Source organism: Denticeps clupeoides, chromosome 17 (genome assembly GCF_900700375.1).
Source record: "Denticeps clupeoides chromosome 17, fDenClu1.1, whole genome shotgun sequence".
Lineage (NCBI taxonomy): Eukaryota > Metazoa > Chordata > Actinopteri > Clupeiformes > Denticipitidae > Denticeps > Denticeps clupeoides.
The window spans coordinates 2,447,291-2,461,508 of NC_041723.1; the positions used below are offsets into that span (position 1 = coordinate 2,447,291).

At 50.4% G+C, this 14,218-nt stretch overlaps 2 protein-coding genes and 1 pseudogene across 2 annotated transcripts in view; 2 read left to right on the forward strand and 1 right to left on the reverse strand.

Annotated features, from left to right (window-relative positions):
* Positions 1 to 14,218, reverse strand: part of LOC114766810 (protein brambleberry-like) — a 480,412-nt gene that overhangs the window by 255,038 nt on the left and 211,156 nt on the right. The gene's annotated exons all lie outside the window — the stretch shown is intronic.
* Positions 1,580 to 4,333, forward strand: LOC114766825 (beta-1,3-galactosyltransferase 2-like; annotated as a pseudogene).
* Positions 7,933 to 14,218, forward strand: part of zfpm1 (zinc finger protein, FOG family member 1) — a 53,691-nt gene continuing 47,405 nt past the window's right edge. Inside the window, 1 exon segment of the mRNA XM_028958033.1 lies at positions 7,933 to 8,238. Coding sequence (XP_028813866.1) covers positions 8,199 to 8,238 — 40 coding nt within the window. The 5' untranslated portion in view covers positions 7,933 to 8,198.

Below are 14,218 nucleotides of genomic sequence, written 5' to 3' on the forward strand. Positions count from 1 at the left end.
AAGGTTTATGCTGAACACGTGTTTCTGTTGGATTCTTCAAAATAACTCCATAACCACCACAGAGTGGGGACGTCCGAACTACAGATAAATCAAATTCAAATCTGAACTGGACCCACACCTTCCACATACAAAGTGTAATTTGCTTTGACTGAGCTTTCTCTTCTGCTCTCTTCTGTTCTGTATGTGTACCATATGGATGGTAGTTGTGGATGTGCACTGTTCCACACAGCTTCAATGGTTCTAGAGTGGCTTATGGCACAATAACGAGTTGGAGATGTTGACTTGGCCTCCGAGCTCTCCACGTCTCAATCTGCTGCTCAATGTGCTGGCACAGGAACAGCTTCTTCCCCCTCGCCATCTCCCTCCTAAACAGCTGAAACTGTCACACTGCAAATCACCTTCAACACTGCACTTTATGTACACTCTGTATATAGGATTTCAAATTCAAATTCAATTTCAAATTTTATTTGTCACATACACAGTCATACACGATATGATGTGCAGTGAAATGCTTTCTGCAACTGCTACAGACCACAGTATTGCAAATGTTGCAAGTAAACAGTGAACCAATATGCAAATATTGCAAACATTACCAAGTATTACACTTTTACGTCTTTAACATAAAATATGTGTAACTGGTAGGGTGAAGGTGTGCAAATGAGTTACAGTTTTTACAATGTTTAAAGAAAGAAGAAAGAGCCATAAAGAAAGAGCAGTAAGGACCTAAAAAGCGCAGAATCATTTTGTGCAAAGTGATTTTGTGCAAAGTGGTTTTGTGCAAAAGAGTTCGGAGTGATTGGAGGTGAAAGTGCATGAGTTCTATGTACTGTTGTTGAGAGCTTGGACAGCCTGCGGGAAGAAGCTCCTCCTCATTCTCTCTGTGTTGGACTTCAGGGAGCGAAAGCGCTTCCCTGATCGCAGCAGAGAGAAGAGTCCATTGTTGGGGTGGGTGAGGTCCTTCACTATCTTCCTGGCCCTGGTGCAGCACCGTTTGCTGTAGATAGATTGAAGGTCAGGGAGCTTGGTACGGATGATTCGTTCGGCTGATCGAACCACCCTCTGTAGGGTTCGCCTGTCCTTCATGGTGCTGTTCCCGAACCAGGTTGAGATATTTCCCGTCAGGATGCTCTCTATGGTGCAGGAGTAGAAGTTCCTGAGCACCTTGGAGGGCAGTCTGAAGTCTGGATTTAGTTTTTTTGCCTATTTATTTATAGACCTATGTACATTCTTACATATATTTATTTATACTCAGTACAAACAAATTCTACAACTTGTTGTTTCTACTCTGTACTTGAGAGACACCGTCTACCGGTGTAGATTCTGATTCTGATGTGGAATACATGGTTGCACCACCTCATGGCTTACAGGACAGCAAGCATCTGCTGCCAATGGCTTCACACCTTCAGGGGCTTCAAAACGGGGACCTATGATCCCATCAAATCCCCCACCCATCCCCATTGCTCCCCAGGTCCGTTCAGATGGAGGCATGTGTGTGCGTGTGTGTGCAACACGACACTGCACACCGGACGGAAAAAAAAAATCATGCAAAAGAATGCAAACCTGTCAGGCAGCATCCAGGCGCACTGTCCTGACTTGCACATGGTGGCCCGGCACGCAGCCCACGGACACGTTCGCGTCCCGGTCGGTCACCGGAGGAGACGCTGACGCTCACGCCGTCCAGTTGGTTCAGAAACAGGTACGGTCTCCACGTCTATCTGGTTCTTTCGCAGAACACGGACGTGGGGGAAACCACATGCGTCACGTTGCTCGTCGTGACGCATGACTCTCAATCTGTCCTGACACCTCTGGTTATTGTGCAACGTGGAGCGTAAACTTTACAGGACTGTGGCTTTTTTCTCTTTTTCTTTTTAACCTCGAAAGCTGAACCGACTGCACTTCCCCACCCAGACAAGTCACCCTTATAGGGTCACTATCCCAGGATTACGCCTGGTCCCAAACACAAAGAGGACCTGCACAGTCTGGGACTATAAATGACGTACGGATGACAATCCTTGACTCTTTATTTTTTCGCAGGATTTTTCTCATCACATCATCCGACAGAAATTGAATTTAGAGCTCTGATCGTGGATTTCCGGCCACGGGGGAGGGCGGGGGGCGGTACTTGTGTCCGAGGGCCACGCCCACGCCGCGGGGGAGCAGCCCCCCCCTCGCACCCGCTCCTTCTCCGGCAGACCTGCTCGCTTCCACACGAATGGAGCTTCTCCTGCAGACCTGCCCGAGGTGAGTCCGTCGCCCGTTCCAATTACGCGCATTAATGGTTCCGCTCGAGTCGCCATCCTGCGTTCAAGAGCCGGACGATTTTTTTCTAATTCTTCATACGCAGGGAGGAAGGAAGCAAGAGAGGAAACAAACTGTAAAACGAGAACTGCTAGAATAATAGAGGCAGCCACCACAGTTATTATTGTTATTTTTATTATTATTATAGTTCATCTAAAAACCATATATATATATATATATATATATATATATATATATATATATATATATATATCCATAAAGATTTTTTCACGACTCGCAAAGCACAAGAGGCTTTGTGGTGAACATTTTAATTTTATAGGATAATAGAAAAATAGACTAATTAATGGACTAATAAAAAAAAACCTCGCTGACCTCGTTCATTTCGATAGACACATGGTCACTTGAAATTTTTACCAGATGTCATCCGCACATGGCTTTGCATATGCCTCATGAAAGTGAAAGTGAAGTGACTGTCATAGTGAAACACTGCAGCACGGCCTTCTGACTACGGGGCCGCTTCCTCAGACCACCACTGCCCCTAAATAGCCATCATTTGGAACCAGTGGGCAAATCTGAACTTGTGAAATGGCAGTGAAAGTAGCCTTACCATTAATCTGTAGCCGATAGATGTTTATTTTCCACAAACTGCAGGTTTGGGAGGTTGTTGGGTAGTTTTCTGAATGTTCTACGCATGTCTGCAATAAAACCGAGTTTAAACGTGTTCCCAATCTTGTTGATCAGCAGCCGGATCTTTTTGAAACACCGGAGGACGTTGTTATGGAAGGGCCACCATTACGCCAAGTGTTTCCTGGCCACGCTGTGCTTGGCGTTAGGTGCCGTGACCTTTTACAGTTTGGACCTTCCTCCGTCCCCTGTGGCCTGGACTCAGAGGTGGGTTCTGAGAGACCGCGGCCTGCAGGTCCCCTGGTCCCACCGCAGCACCCAGCCGCTGAGCCGGTACTACGTCAAGTACCCGGGGAACTACACCTTCCTCCTCGATGAGCCGGAGAAGTGTCACACGCTCAGACCCTTCCTGGTGCTGGTGGTGCCGGTGGCCCCCGGCGAGCTGGCGGCCAGGCAGGCCATCCGTAAGACCTGGGGCGGCGAGCACATGCCTGAGGGCAGGTCGGTGCTGGTCGTCTTCATGCTGGGCTTGCCGGGTGGAGCAGGAGCCCAGGAGCAGCAGGCGGAGCTGCTTAAGGAGAGCGAGGAGCACCACGACCTCCTCCAGGCCCAGTTCCTGGACACCTACCTCAACCTGACCATCAAGACCATGATGATCCTGGAGTGGCTCTCCACCCGCTGCCCCCAGCGCCGCCTTCGGCATGAAAGTGGACTCGGACCTGTTCGTCAACATGCCGAACCTGGTGAGAATGCTGGCGGCCCCCGACACTCCGCGGCAGAACTACATCACCGGCATGGTGGCCCGAGACTGGCCCGTCGAGCGACAGTCCAGCTCCAAGTGGTTCTTGCCGGTGGAGGTCTACTCCGGCCCCACGTATCCACCGTACGTCTTCGGCTTTTCTTACGTCTTCTCCATGGACCTGCCTCGCAGAATCGTCGGGATATCGAGACAAGTCCGAGCCGTGTACATTGAGGATATTTACCTGGGCCTGTGCCTGAGCAAGCTGGGCGTCGCCCCGACCGACCCGCCCAGCGCCGGGCTGTTCAGGTCTCACAGGCCCCTGTTGTACCGGCGGTGTGAATACGCCTCTGCCATCACCACCATCTTGCTCCACCACAGTGAGCTGCTCAACATTTGGGGGGACCTGAAAGGGGACAGCTCTCCCTGCCTGATCTAAAAAGTGCACGTGCAGACTTCCTTTCTTCCAGTTTCAGTCTTTTGGCTAAAGGAACGAGGTACAACATTTAATTTAGGATTGTAATTTATGGGACCCTTCCTCGGCTGGATTCAACTGAGCACAGTGTACATGGAGAACACCACCAAATGGCCGCTTTGTTTTATATAAACTTTTTTTTGACCTATGACATTGAAGTGTTGAAATTAATCTGATGATCGATGTGTTGCGATGCACGATTGCAGTACGGAACATAATATATCATAATGACCTGGCGTGGTGATTTTTTTCTCACATTAAAAAGTAGCGCCGGCGGTGCCCGCTGATCAGAGTACAGCGCCATTCCAGGCAGTTGAAATTCAGGGAACTTTGAACGCTGCGGCCAATCAGGAAAGCCGAGGGTCCAGAGATCTACAACACGATAATTTTGTAATTTTATTGAGAGTTTAGAAAACCACACATATATTTTTTTTTACTTGAGCAAGGTGGCAAGAGTGGCACATTGAGCTCAGCTTGCCACGTTTGGTCTGACAGCGGCTTTAGATTAGATGGATCAACGGACGTCTGAACCACGCTTTTTTTGGCATTCGAGGCGTCAGTGAAAGTGAAGTGATTGTCATTGTGACACAGCACACAGTGACACGATGAAATGTGTCCTCTGTATTTAACCATCACCCTTGGTGAGCAGTGGGCACCATGACAGGCGCCCGGGGAGCAGTGTGTGGGGATGCTGCTTTGCTCAGTGGCACCTGGGCGGACCGGGATTCGAACCGGCAACCTTCTGATTACGGGGCCGCTTCCTTAACCGCTACAGTCCCCCAGGAGACACTCGGGGTTAAGTGTCTTGTTCAGGGACAAAATGGGAGTAAGTGGAGTTGGAACGTGTGACTTTGTCTGGTTTGCAGGCAGGTGTGTTAGCACCTCCCCTAAAACAAATGCGTCTGCGCTTTCCATGCCAAGCCTGAATTATTTCTGAGGCGCCTACAATGGTAAATAAATGCTTTAGTATCCGTTTACGTTTTCTTTGTCCATGCATGTTGACTGAGGGCCTCAGATATGGCGCTGCACGCTGCACTCAGCGTTCGTGGGGTTTGAAGGAAATGCAGATTGCAGGTAAAGCTCTGGGCAAACAGAGCTCTGGAAAAGGGACTGAGGCAGGCTTGTTTGACTTTCGAAACGTGTTTTCCACCCTGACCCTCACTTTTATAGCTTATCCAGTCGAGTCTTTTCTTTTGCCTTTTGCACCTAGTAGTACGTTTTTTATTGTCATTACTATCATGTAAACAGCACATAGTAAAAATGTGCAAAAATATATAATATATTGTAGTTTGTAGCAGCAACGTGACAGAACGTCATGTCATATAAGTGCAGTATAAAATGTTTCAGGTTAAGATGACAGATTGCCTTGTTGTCTCTGCGGAGTTCTGCAGGGATCTGCGCTAGGCCGATTGTGGTTTGGCAACATGTTCTTGCCTTTCATACTTAAGCATGCATGCAGACTTGGGTGGGTGGATGAACTAATCATGGCTCTCCTGTATAGTGTCTGGGGCTATTTCCGTCTACTTGCTTCCTATTTCTACTTCCTTCATTGCACTCTCTCAGAACATGCCCTTCTTTCAACCTCTGTGACAGTGAAACATTCAACGAAATCATATAAAACACCCTATAGCGTGTAAGAAATATCCATTGTAACATATGCCTGGGCCTGCAGCAATCAAAATGCATGGTCTGGTTCACCAATAAGAACAGGGCCTTCTCTGCTTTTGAACAGTGAGCAGTGTCCTAATCGAAGGGCTGTTTTGCCCATCACATGCACTTTCAGGTCCTCAAATTCAGACATTCAGAAGGGAGTCGGAAGCGGCAACCTTCTGATTACGGGGCCGCTTCCTTTACCGCTGCCCCACCACTGCCCCATGTGAGCTGTGTGTGGGGGTTTTGTAGGTTTTTACCTGAAGCATCCCCAGTCTATCAATACTTCCATGGGCTGCCAATACAGAACCATTAAAGAGGGCGGCCCCCTCCGATTTCCAAAGCACGTCCATGAGGAAGAAAAAAGAAAAAAAGTGAGACATTGATACGGGTTGTTCATGATCCTGGACTCTCATATTTCAAACCTCCCTTTGTTCAAAAAACTTGATATTCCGGTTTGGGCCTGGTGGGCCTGCAGGACCACTCCTCTCACCTCTGTGTGACCCGCTACCTTTTGTTTTCTGTCCTGAGGAGAAGTAGACAAAGGCCAACAGACTGAAAACAGCTGTTACCTTCGCCATAACCCAGGAGCTCTCGCCTTATCACACTTTGCTGGGACAGAACTGGTCCGCAAAAGTAGGGTGGTGGCACCTTAGTGGGTAAGACACTCACCTATTAACCAGAGGACCACAGCTGCATTTTCAAAGCTTTTTTACAGCATTTTACAGCTTTAGAAACTATAGTGTAATCAATGTATTTTTGACAGAATTTGACTTTAATATGCACCATGCAGCTTTTAATATGACACATCACATCACCTTTAAACTGAAAATCCCAGCTGGACATAAACCCAAACAAACGTGGTAAGATGTTAAATGACAAGCTATGGGCTAAAACGAACAAATCTGAAGCTGTGGAGTCTCATTCTTCCCTTGCTCAAAAACAGCAATAAATAAATAAATCACATGGAATTCTGGAATATTAGTTCTTCTTTAATTTACAGTTAATAACCAGATCAAGTCATGTCAACAATCCTGGTGTCAAGTTTTTTTCAGAACCCTCGGATCTTCTGTGTTGATTTACTGCCCCTTAGCGGCACTTCTCTGTTACTGCACACTTCCAATAGAAACAGGGAAAAAAATAAGCACAGGGGAATAAGTTTATTTTAATATATAATATAATTGTCTGGTATAAAAGGCTGGCGGGAATGGTTGGAAGTTTTCGTTGACATTATAATTAACAGCTCTTTTCTCTAGATGTCGGGAATGCGCGGTGGAGGAGCGCCATCTGCCGGCCGAAGTTAAACGCTACATCGTAATGATTTTAGTCTAATCGTCAAACTCAGAATGGCTTTATTTAAGTATGTTTGTCTTGAAATGTGCAACAGGCTGGACAGACTATATAAAGCCGAGGCAGGGGAAATAAAAAGACGGTAACAAGTGTGTAACCATCAGCCGTCGTCCCCCGATTCCCGATTGTGTGCACTTGTTTTAAATAAAGCTGTCGTTTCGTGTCCTTTGTACAATGAGCTGCCGTGTTCATTCATAAAGAACAATGTTTTATGATGAAACTATTCTCGGTCCTTGTGTGATTTTGTTAACTTTAAACTTATTTACTTGCACTGTATATTCTTTGAGTGGAACTGACCGGAAAAAAATCTGAAATGTATCCTGGTGATGAGTGGAAGGAATTTAGATTATCTGTAAAAAAAACAACGACACGGTGGGCAAAAAGGAAAATCACTCAAAAAAACCCACTCATATTACATCAAAACACTTTGTTTAATGGAGACAGTCCACAAAAACGCGTGTTTCCTGGATCTGGGCAAACCACAAGTAAAAATGCGCGTCAATAAAAGTAAAAGATGCGTTATTCTCATGTAATTGGTGCGCTAATACGAGCCCTGCGTCGCTACGTCAGACGCACGGGGCGTGGCGGGGGCGCGGCGAGGAGCCGTGTTGCCAGATCCGCCTCTTCCGCGCGAGTCACGCGTGTCATCGAGTCGCATTCAAACATCGCCCAATTCGAGTAGTTTCAGTTCTGCGCTGCGGAAGGACGCGCCGTGCGTGTTTTGGACGCTCACGAGAATTTACAGGGACAGAGGTTTTGGGCGCGTATCTTTTGCGGGATCTGGCAACCGCGGCCGGGTCCCGCCCGCTGGCGCTCGGTTGTAGCGGAGCAGGAACGAGCTGGGAGCGCACAGCCGCAGCACCGTAGCGCCGACAGAGTCTCCGCGCTGCCGGTCTGCCGTCCCGTGGCACGACAGAGCGACCGACCCCGTGGGAGGAGAGGCGGCCGGAAGGACCCCGTGGAAGCGGGAGCGCGCACTTGGCCGCAGCGGATCCGGCGGCTCGGCGCCACAGCGCGGGTCATGCGGGAGCCTCCGTCCGGAGGTCGAGCCGAGTCGCGCCGCCGATAGTTTCCCCGCGGACCCGCCGACCGCCAGGGACCATGTCCCGCAGAAAGCAGAGCAAGCCCCGGCAGATCAAGCGTGAGTAGCGCGGGCGTCTCGCGTGCGTTACGCGTGCGTTACGCGTGCGTAACGCGCGGCGCGCGCACGGCGTTTCGTGTGGAAACGCGTCGCGGCCAAAAAAAAACGCGGTGAAATTCCTGTCACCCTGGAACTTTGCTCCCGACCGCCGAACTCACGCTCGCCCCCTCCCGCCTCTCTTCTCGAACCCGGCCGGGAACGAACGACTTTTTATTAAATTTTTACCAAGTTTGTGCGGCGCGCGTTCCCGGGAATGTCGCGTTTCCAGGGCCGCGCGGTTTCCTGTTTAATTCCGCCGCGGAGACGTCACCGCTCCGCCGGAGAGAGGGAGAGGGGGAGAGGGGGAGAGAAAAAGGCGATGTGCGCCCCGATAACGCCGCGATCCGATCTGCGCGCCGATAAGGCGGAGAAAATTGGATCTTTTTTTTTTTTAATTTTTTTATTTGTTTTGTGTCTGCGGCCGCGCTGCGAGCCTCCCTCCCTCCCTCCCTCCCTCCCTCCTCGCTGCCCCGCAGATCGGGCTGCCGATACCGCGGCCGATAACGGGGCTTTTCTCTCCCCCGCCTCCCCGCCCTCGGCGTTAAAAGTTGCGGGGACCTCGCGGCGTGGGAAAGTTCGCGGCGCGTTACAGGTGTCGCCGTTCGGAGCGACTTCCTCCGGTTTGATCGCTTAAAAAGTCACGCTCGTGTTTTAGGACGGCGATTTTAGTGCTTCCTGTTTACGAAACGTTCGCTTTATCGCAGTTCTGCTCTGGAGATCTCGTCGCCGATATGTGTTTTCTTATATCCTCTCGTCCTATAATAAAATAATACGCGTGCAGAAAGAGATGAAGTCGAACATCCGGGCGCCCGTCGTTAATTGAGACGTCAGTCATAACTTCAGCAGTCGTGACGTCACCGAGACCAAGAATAACAGCAGAACCTGGAGATACTTTAATAAACGCGTTCGTTGCGTCGACGGTGTTCTGTCCTTTGTGTAAACCGTGAGGATTATTAATAATAATAATAATAATAATAACCTGATGGACAACTCGTGACACACATTGTACTCGAACATTAGGGCCTTGACACCGTTTCAGCCGGGGCGGCGTTGTCCTGCGCCCTGATTGGCTGGCGAGATCCGGGCCTAAAAAAAAAAAAAAAAAAAGAGTCTTTATTTGCCGGCTGCTGGGAAAGAGCAAGGCCGCCGGTGCGAGCGCGGGGAAGATAAGGGTCGGTCCTGGCGGGCCACATGACCCGTCCTGCGGAGCCGCGCCTCGGGCCCCCGGGTAGAGAGGGCCGAATGGGCGTTCGGATCCGCCGGGGGGGTTTTACGGTCCGTGCGTCTGCATTTCGCCGGCGTGCAGGAGGAAATGTTCGCGCGCGCCTTTTGTGCGTCACCCTCGCGGCGGAGAAGATGGCAGGGACAGATAATCCGTCCCTCCCTGATGTAGAGATTCGCCCGTGGCCCGGTGGCTCCAGTTTTATTATGATAATCATTATTATTTTTTTTATTCCCGTCGGTCGAGGTGGCGATCCCTTTGCCGATTAGATGGCGTCGTAATGACTTTTTGGCTGCTTTGTGGCGTTTGTGTTGTTGTTTGGGACCGGTTGGGCGTATCTCCAGATAAGCGAGGTTGGGGGGGGGGAGAAAAGACGGAGACGGCGGCGGCGATAAGAGCCAGAATGGGATGGAAGGCCTGATAAGGCGAGCAGGGACGGAAGGCGGGAACACAGAAAATGGGTAGGTGGACGCATTCGGAGTCTAAAAGCAGCTCTGGCGCTGCGATGGTCGCCCCGAGATACGGCGGCGCGCAGATCGCCGGGCGATAAGCGCCCTCGCAGAGGTCGCCGCGGACAGACGGGCGACCCCGGCGCCTTTCCCCACTTCCCGCTCCTTGGTGCTCCTCGTACGTTAGGAGCGGACGAAGGTCCCCCAGCAGCTCGCCAGGCACAGAAAGGAGCGACTTGCGGGGACAGCGGGTGTCCCAGCGATTAAGGATGCGGCCCCGCAGTCAGAAGGTCGCCGGTTCGAATCCCGGTCCGCCAAGGTGCCACCGAGCAAAGCTCCGTCCCCACACACTGCTCCCCGGGCGCCTGTCATGGCCGCCCACTGCTCACTCAGGGTGACGGGTTAAATGCAGAGGACACGTTTCACCGTGTGCACCGTGTGCTGTGCTGCTGTGTATCACAATGACAATCCAAACAGAGGGCGGCGCCATCTTCTCAGCCAACCATTGAAATTTTACGCCCCCGTCATCCTGGCCGCCGCGCCTTGGTGACTTTCTCCTGCCTGTGTGTGTGTGTGTGTGTGTTTTTTCCCTCTTTGTTCTGCTTTTAGCTCGATGTGAACTTTCGATAAGCCCCGGGGCCCGATCTCCGGCGCAGATAGAGATCGGCGGGCGCGATAAGAGTTGTTATCAGCGGCGCGCAGGCAGGGGCCGAGGCGGCGGCGGCGCCGCAATAACAAAGACCCCCGCGCAGGAGCAGCCGGGGCCCCGGACCCCGGCAATCGGTTCCGCCCCTAATGTGATTAATGTTGTTGTATAATTAGATGATAGGTGTGAATGCGCCGCGCTCTTTCTCCGACTCGCCCCGCCCACCGTGTTTTCCCGCTAACAACCGTTTCCGGTCGATTAACTTAATTAAAACTAATACCGCGTATTACTCAGTGTAGATGCCGGGAGCGATAGGGGCGGAGAGGAGGAGTTTTTCTTTCTTTCCTTCCTTCTTTCTGTCTTTTTCTCTTTTGATTGTTATCTCTCTCTCTCTGTGTGTGTGTGTGTGTGTGTGTGTGTGTGTGTACGGAGACTAAAAAAAAAAAGTAAATAAAAATCCCGGCCCGTGCCGGCTTAAACAGAAGGAAATGAGAAAAGAAGAATGTCAGCGGCGCGCTTGTGCCGCCGATCTTTGCGCCGATAGCTTTGTGAATGATGCAACTTTCATTAGGAAGGTTGATACGCGATACACTGAGATGTGTGTGTGTGTGTGTGTGTGTGTGTACCATCTTAAACAACTGATCGGGATCTCATTTGATCTCCAGACGGCGAACTTGCTTGTGTTTCAGTTTTTTTTTTTTTTTTTTTATTGCAGCGTATCCCCCCCCCCCCTTTCCTTTCTTTTTTGGCTTTGAATAATGTCAGAAACGCGCCGCTCGGCCCGGCGTCCCGGCTTATTTGTTGCTCGGCGACGCGCGCTATCTGCGCAGGATTCAGATTCCGAGTAAAAGTGCTGATCTCGGGTCACGCTTCCCACGTCTGTATCGCGACCTTAATTATTATCGGCTAAAAGGGACGGCTGATAGCCGATCGGCACTCCGACTCTTAGCCTCTTTAGGGCTTAAGGCGGGATTTGCGCGGAGAGGAGTGCGGCGCGGCGGCTCTTCTTTTGTCGGGCCTTTTTCCGCTTTTCCCTTTTTCCTCACTGATCAGCTCGTCTTTGGACGAGATTCGGCTCTTCAGATATCCAAGCAGTTCAGACGGTCGTTGGCGACCTTGACCTTTGACCCCCCTGACGTTGGCTGGAGGACGAGTGTGTGTGTGCGCGCTGCTGTTAGGACGGCGCCGGTGATAAGAGCCCCTTTGCCGCGGCTCTTCGCCGCTGTTCCAGGGTGTCGGGAGAGCGGCCTGGACAACAGACAATCTCTGCTGACCTGGTTTTACTGCCGGCTCATAACACACACGCACACGCACACACACGCACACACACACACACACACACACACACACACACACACACACACACACACACAGAAGTGTAGGTCTGTATTTATAGTGTTGATATCGCATATGTTCCTGTTCTCCACACCAAACAATCACAGGTACATAAACACACGTACAATAGAATTTGTAGGCGCGTGGGTAGAAGCACACAGACACTGTATTCCCATGAGTGTGTGTGTGTGTGTGTGTGTGTGTGTGTGTCGGACACTTGGCGTGAATGGAGAAGAACAGTGATAAGAATAGGGCTGCGACCGGGACAAAGGCCCCCGAAAGGGGAGACATCTGGCAGCCTTCGGGGACTCAATCTTAAACTCAGGTAGTCTAGACCAGCATGGCGTAGACACACACACACACACACACACACACACACTGTCCCTGCTGCTGTCAGGGTCTGTTCTGCTCTAGTGTAAACTCAGAGTAAACTGTGGCGAACGACCTGTCGGCCAGGGTCGCGGGGTCGGGGGGGGTCACGTGACCCTAAACATTTAGCTTTAAAGCGGTTTAAAAACAGGAGAAAAAAGAAGGCGAGCTGAACATCGACCATCGTCCTGGCGCAAAGTGAGGTTCTGTTATTAAGATGATAACACGGTGACTCAGTGGGAGGAACACAAAGGTCACACCTCATCACCGCGCCAGATAAAAATCAGCCATTTGCAGGGTTACGCTGGTTAAACAAGAAGCCGTTTTTTTAAAAAAAAGGAGCGAATTTAACGGGGAGAGACGCTGGCGTGCGTTGGGCCCGTGACCTTTGACCCCTGCCGTCTGGGATGAGGCGCGTTTTTGGCGCTCCCCAGATTTCTTTTTTTTTTTTTTTTTATCTCGGAAGATCTAATTTATTGTCACTTCAAGACCAGTCAGCATCATTAGAGCGACGCGATCATTCGGAGAATTCGTGACTCGTCGTTCTTATCTCAGCGTTTGCTTTTCCTTCTACCGTTCAAACCCCCCCCCCCCCTCTAAACTACCGCCGCTTTCTCTGTCTCCACTCAGACCTCTAGCCTCAGCGAAGCAGGTCTTGGCGGTATGATAATGTGGAAAGTTGAACTGGCCCCATTACAGCTCGGCTGATGGCAGCAGCGATAGGCCCGTTGATAATGGGTGCAGATAGGGCTGACACAGCGGTCCAATAGCCAGCCCTCTCTCCCCCATTATCATTCCGGCCCACCGATGGGCTCCCAGCGCGCTATCTGCTCTCCATTTCCACTCCTGCGACAGATAAGAATGGAAATACTGACTTCATAGCTGACTGATTAAAGTGTCTGCCTTTCTTGATAATACACAGATAAATGGTGTTTTTTTTTTTTTTCTCCCCCTCTCTTTCTGTTCCTCCCTCTATCTGGCGCTCCCTCTCCAGCTCTCCAGAAAGGGGGCAGCGGAGAGAAAAACCTCTCCTCTGTTAATTTCTCTTTCTTTGTAGGTTTATTGGGGAGCAGGAATGGCTGGCGCCCCTGAACCAACGCCAGTCACATGTGTGGCAACGCCGTAGGAAATAGGGCCGTAGGGGCTGATGCCGTGACCCCGGCGTTCCCACGGCGGCCAGAGGAAGCGCCGCCCTATCTCTTTTTTTTTTTTTTTTTTTTTTACGGCCGTTTTTCCAGCTTGGCTCTTTATCGCCATCGGATGGAAACGAAGCACATGATCTGAATCGAGGCCGTTTCCCCCTCCACGGGATCGCCGCTCGGCATGGGCGTCCGCAGTTCGCTACGACTCACACCGACCCTCTCCCCGTGACTCACGGGCCCCGCCCCCTTTACTGAAGGCCGGCCCCCGCCGCTTTGTGTCGGCTCTAGTACAGGAAGTGTGTGTGGTGTGTGTTTCAGTAGCGGCAGGAAAGTGTTTTGTTTTTGGATTGTGCCGATATCACGTCGGCAGTGTGTGTTGCTCTGTTGACAGGGTGTTATTCGTATCTGCAGGTCATTCGTCTAGTTGCATATTTATTTAAAAAAATTATTTTTACAACAATCGAGGACTCTGTATTGAGTTTTGTTTGTGTATTGGTGTGATATTTGTTTTTATGGTTTGTAGCATACTTTACTTTACTTCACTTTACTTGGCAGACACTTTTAAGCGTCTAAGAATAGATCAGGCTAGGGAATTGTTAGGTGCTAGCATAGCTGTTAGCATAACACTTCTGATAAAGGGAACTATGAGTAATACTCATTACTAACATGGTAACTAACACGTAACACATTTTGCATGTGTTGTATGGATTGTTGTGTTGGTGTTGTCCGGTATCGTGTGTTGTACGGATTGTAGTGTTGCTGTCGCCCGGTATTGTGT